Source organism: Hemitrygon akajei, chromosome 15 (assembly GCF_048418815.1).
Source record: "Hemitrygon akajei chromosome 15, sHemAka1.3, whole genome shotgun sequence".
NCBI classification, from domain to species: domain Eukaryota; kingdom Metazoa; phylum Chordata; class Chondrichthyes; order Myliobatiformes; family Dasyatidae; genus Hemitrygon; species Hemitrygon akajei.
In genome coordinates, this window is record NC_133138.1 from 30,214,826 (window position 1) to 30,220,825 (window position 6,000).

At 40.9% G+C, this 6,000-nt stretch overlaps 1 protein-coding gene across 2 annotated transcripts in view; it reads right to left on the bottom strand.

The window, feature by feature from the left end:
* LOC140739578 (uncharacterized) overlaps positions 1-2,974 on the bottom strand; it is a 60,529-nt gene extending 57,555 nt beyond the window's left edge. For both annotated transcript variants that reach the window (XM_073067974.1, XM_073067975.1), the window contains exon 1: positions 2,889-2,974. In XM_073067974.1, the coding sequence (XP_072924075.1) occupies positions 2,889-2,945 (57 nt within the window). In that variant the 5' untranslated portion in view covers positions 2,946-2,974. The remainder of the gene's footprint in view (positions 1-2,888) is intronic.
* Between the last annotated feature and the right edge of the window lie 3,026 nt (positions 2,975-6,000).

Genomic DNA, 6,000 nt, shown 5'->3' on the forward strand with positions numbered 1-6,000 from the left:
GAAGCATAATGTGACATACAAGCGGCATAAATTTTTTACATGTACGCAGAGAGCTGGTGAAACTATTGATCAAAATGCTACTAAGTTGAGACACCGGGGTAAAACATGCAATTTTGGAGAACTGACAGACTGACAGATTCTCTCATTAAAGACAGAATTGTTTGGGCATTCTGGATAATGGTCTGAGAGAAAGACTCTTAAGAGTACAAGACTTAGACTTGGAAAAAGATTTGATGCTCTGTATAGCTTCAGAAGCCATGACATCACAGGCTAATGTACTTTTCATTGAGAGCTGCAATGTAGACACGTTATGAAGTGCGAACCTATTAGAAAAACTAATAAAACAACAACAAAAACAAAAGAGAGCAAGATGTCATCGGAGAGAAAAAAAGCAATGTAATCGCTGTGGGTGGCAGCATTGTCCAAAACAGTGTCAAAAATATAGGAAAATGTACAACGACTGCAGTAAGAGTAAACATTTTTCATGCTGTTGCAGAAGCAGAAAGAAAATAAAACACGTAAATGCAGATCTTGAAAATGAACTTGAGGAGTTTTATATAGATGTGCTTTGTGAAAACAAGCAAAGTAAGAATGACTGGACTATTCCATTGCAAGTGAACCAAAACAATATTCTTTTTAAACTGGATACTGGAGCACAAGTAAATGTTCTTGCAGAATCTGAGGTTAATGCATTAAAGCCAAGACCAAAGTTACATCAGACAAATATAAAAGTGACTGGGTATTCAGGTGCAGACATTCCAGTTAAAGGAACATGTGTGGCAAAAGTATCACACAAAAATATCGTGCACACGCTTTCATTTGTGTTGGTTCCAAAGAATGTACAGTCAATATTGGGTTTATCTGCCTGTGAGAGACAGAATTTGATGAAAGGAGTTTTACTCCTGCAAAGTGACAGAGTCAGAATACAGTGACTTGATGAAAGAGTATGAGGACTTGTTCAAAGGACTTGGTTATCTTCCAGGAGAGCACGTGATTAAACTTGACAACACACTGCCATCCATGTAGAAAAGTACCTTTTGCATTACATCATCAACTCAAAACAGAGCTTGACAGAATGGAATGGCTAGGAATCATTAACAAAATTGATGAACCAACTGAATGGGTCAATTCACTTGTCATTGTTGATAAGAAAAATGAAAAACTGAGGATTTGCTTAGATCCAAGAGACTTGCATTGAAGCATTAAAAGAGAGCATTTCAAATTGCCTACTCGTGAAGAAATTATGTCACAGTTTCCTAATGCAAAGTAGTTTAGTAAATTAGATTCATCCTCTGGTTTCTGGCAACTTCAACTAGATGAACCAAGTTCAAAGTTGTATACCTTTAACACTCCTTTTGCCAGATAATGTTTTCTTCGGCTTCCATTTGGAATTGCATCAGCTCCTGAAGTGTACCATAAAACCATTCACATGATATATTAGCACATTGAGGGTGTGGGTAGTTCTGTGGATGATATTATTGTTCGGGGATCATCTAAACAATAGCATGACAGCAGACTCAGACAAGTCTTTGGGGCAACATTCAAGGCAAACCTGAAGTTGAATAAAGACAAATGTCAGCTAAGAGTAACTGAACTTACCTTTGTGGGTGATATCATCAGCAATGAGGGTGTGTGTCCTGATCCATTGAAGGTTTCTGCTATTGAGAACATGCCAAGACCACAATGTAAAAAGGATGTTCAAAGGTTCATGGGAATGGTCAAATACATGGGAAAATTCATACTCAATCTGATCATAAGCCTCTGATTGCAATGTTCAGCAAACCTTTAAGTGATTGTCTTTTGCGAACTCAGCAAATTATGATCAAATTGCAAAGGTATGTATTCAATGTGTCATACACATCTGGAAGATTCATGTACTTGGCTGACACACTTTCCAGAGTTATGGATCCAACAGCAAAAGATAGTCACAGGGACACTGTTGATGTTCAAGCATTTGTTGATATGATCATAGAGACTGTACCTGCTGCTCCTGAAAAATTGGAAGGTCAAGGTTTGATAAGGGTATCGTTGACCTTTTTGAATACACCCTTACACCTAACAATGAGGAGTAACTCAACTCCACTGTCAGTCTTCCCTGTATTCCTATAGTTTCTGAAAGGATCGCCAGGATCCGGAAGAAATATCAGATTAATACCATCCACAAACCTATAAGAAAGATCAAAGAACATTTTATGCAGGTCAAAGATGATCTAAGGCTCAGGTTGGCTTGCGTTTACAGGATTCCCTGGGAATGAGAAGCAATTTATATCAGACAGAAAGGATGCACTATGGAAACCCACAACAAGGAGCACAGGAGATGTAGCAGTTTGGGTTACCCAGAGAAATTAGCGGTAGCAGAACATTGCATTCGCAATGGCCATAGGATTGAATTTGACGGCACAAAATTATTGTGCCACGCCAATGGCTTTTGGTACTGCCTAGTTATGGAAGCCATTGAAATAAAACTAGAGTAAAAAATTTTTAACAAGGGCAAAGGTTTTGCATAAGTAAGAACTGGAATTCAATTGTAAACAAGGTGTCAGAGCAAAACCTGATTTGATGAGGACTAAACAATCAGGAAGGATGACTACAGGGGTATAATTGCCACCAGACGAGACATGCCCAGGGATCGTCCATGATGAAGATGACACTGAAATGACAGTTATAATCAAATACTTGTATGCAGCTGGAAGACCGAGAAGAGTTTATTACAAATAAATAATGTCTTAATGCCCTTATTTAATCAACAGTGAGACAGACTACAACAGTGGAACTGATTGAAAGAGTGAAGTATCAAACAGTACAAAAGAATTAACACTGAGTTCAGTTATTTGACCACATATAAACCTCTCCTTTACTTGAAGTGAGATTGCAATGATGTTGCCTACCTTTTGGGAAGATACTGATGAAGGAGTCCACAGAGACTGAGTACGGTGACACACCATAGACCGAGTATACCAGGCTCTGCACTGTAAGTGATAGTGTCTGTCATGAAACCACAGGGCAGACAAGCTTCCTCTTCCTTTTCAGCTCAGGGTTGAGGCATCACTGTCGTGTGTTTGAGTCTATGAAAACTCAGCTTGAAGTAGCTATTTTGGGCAATCCAAATATGCAAAGTCACTGAAATCAAAAATGATTTGAAAGAGTTTAGACTTGGAACATCATTATTTTAAAGGCTTTGGGAGGGTATCAAATGTGTAAGATGATGCTAAATGACAGAATATGTCATAATGGAAGGATCATGGTCCATTTTGTTGGGTTCTAGCTTTATTAATGAACTGTGGTGCTCTGGCAGATTTAAACTGTATTCAGAAACATGGTGAACTATGGGTTGAAGAAAACACAAGCTTGATTTGATATTTAAGGTAATAAAAGATTTTCAAAGTTAGTCCACTATTGACTGTGAATTTACAGTTTTACCCCAGGCAGAAGTTCTATCCACCATCTTCGTAATGATCCAGTTTTCTCCTGTGCCTTTTAATGTTTCCCATAATGAACTCACAAGTTGCCGCAAGATGTTCACAGCTCTTGAGAATAACTTGTGATCATCTTTACTCCAATGCCAATTAAAGGAAAGTTGATTTGTTAAGTAATTTTCATTCAAGTTCTGGTTACCCCAAATAAATTTATTAAAGATTTTATTAAATTTATTAAAATTTTTATTAAAGAATATTTATTGTCTGAAGCCAATTATCCTTTTAAACAGTGTTAATGGAACTGTACATTTCTTTCTTTAAAAAAATCTAGAAATATTCTTAAATGTATTGTCACAAGGGGACTGGAGGCTGGACCCAAGTGCAGGATGCAGGCACTGAAGTACCAGGGGCAGGACAGGAACAACCAAAGGATAGAACCTGATGGGGAGACCAGGTCATGCAAAAGAGACGGGGTGTGCTAGGTAATCCTGAGGTTCAGAGAGAGTCCGTGACTAGGCTGGATCCCGGAGTCCGTGGCTAGGCAGGAGAGCCCCCTGGGCGGCCACATAAGTGATGGGCAGGGCCGCCTCCCAGGCAGGAACACGGAGCCCTGGGCAAGACACAGAACACCTGGGCAGGTGCTGGCACAACCCATAGGGATCAAGGGGTAGGAAGAGGCAGAGACCTCATGGTGGGCCACATACTCCCGGGCAGGGCCGCCTCCCAGGCGGGAACACAGAGGCCCGGGCAAGCCGCGGGACACCTGGGCAGGTAGCAGACTCAACCCATCAAAGGTGAGGGGTAGGAAGGGGACAGAGTACCCCCGCCGGGCAACAGCAGTCCGCCCTGCTACCTGACGGAGGCAAGGGATCGGGAGGGTACTTGGTCCGGAGTGACTCCTAGGCTGAATCACAGAACTTGGGGATGAAGCCGTGGGCCCTCCAAGCCAGGACAACCAGAATGAACAGAGCCAATCAGAGAAAACACCTTGGAACATGGCAACCCAGCTCATACAAGGCAAACAGGACAAAATAGGTTCAAAGCAGGACAACACACACACACTCTGTCCTAGAGTCCCTTATATCCACCTGCCAGCTGATAGGCAACAGGTGCACCTTCTTAAGCCAAGATGATCCTATTTGGCTTAAGAGTGACAGGAGGGATGGCTGCAAGATCCGGAGTCCAGAGTCCGCAGACCCGGAATGCGGGCTCCGGACGGGACGATAACATGTATAAATAATGCAATTAAAAATAGATGTTTATAGATGTTTCTGCCAGTTCTGATTCAGGGTGTTGGCTTGCTGAAGTTTGAAAGTTATTCTGAGCACTTATTCAACTGAAAAACTACAGTGGTGGACACTGCTGTCTCTCCATAAATCCATAAGACACAAGAGCAGATTTAGATCATTCGATCCATCATGTCTGCTCTGCCATTCCAGCACAGCTGATATATTATCTTCCTCAATTCTATTCTTCCAACATCTCCCCATCACCTTCAACACACTTACTTATCAAGAACCTATCCAGCTCCGCTTTAAATATACCCATTGACTTGACGCCACAATGAAGTGAACTTCCAGGCTCTACTGATCTGCTCTCACTCAATTACCACTGTTGCCAAAGACACTCTGACCCACAGTGATCACCACAGCCTAGTTTGTGTCTGTCTGCTGAATTTGGTGAAAAGTGTATTAGGCCTGGATAGTGACACAGATTCAGAATGCAGTGACTTGATGAAAGGGCAAGACAGAACAGAATTTGATTCCAACACAGAAAAAGTAAAAGAAGTCATAAAGAAAGCTCCCAGACCCATCCCTTCATTATCAGCATCAGAGAACGCATTGCCACAAAAACCAGGAGTTACAATTTTGCCCTCTGGAAGTAATGCACATGCATCAATGGGCCATGCATTCCATCACAATCTCACCTCTTCAGGAGGACGGAGGCCAAACTTGCCAGTACAGTACAATGCTGATCTGAACCCAAAAAGTGAAAAGAATCACAATCCAACTGAAGAAGTGAAAGCACAAGTGAAGGAATTGAGAAGTTTTATTGAAATGATGAAGTCTCAGCATAAAAAAAAAGATATTACACTGTCAACGAATGAATTATATGAAGAAAAGAAGTGGGAGGAATTAAGAAAGCTACAGTACTTGAAGAGGTACAACCCTCCAAACAGAAGAGGGAGCAGTGTTAAGAAATAGCAAAGACCTTAAGAAAGAGCCAGCTGCTCAGTTTCAGTTAACTGACGCAGACCTGACTAAACATAGAAATAACAACGAAACACAAGAACTGTGTGAACCACTGAGAAGGTCAACTCGTGTTCGTAAACCCCCAGAGAGACTGATAGAGACATGTTAAATTATGCATTTGCTCTTAACAATGTTGCTAATTGTTTTTCTTTTTATGAAAAGGAAGATGTGGTGATATCACGTGTCAGAACATGATTGGACAGAGTTTGGAGAATGTGCAAAAATAATAGAATGATCAAGAAGCACGGCAGTGTAAAACGTAGTTTTGTTGCTGTAATAAATAAAAGTTCAATTCTTCCAGAATATGGTTTGTTATTAGTAACCCACGGTAC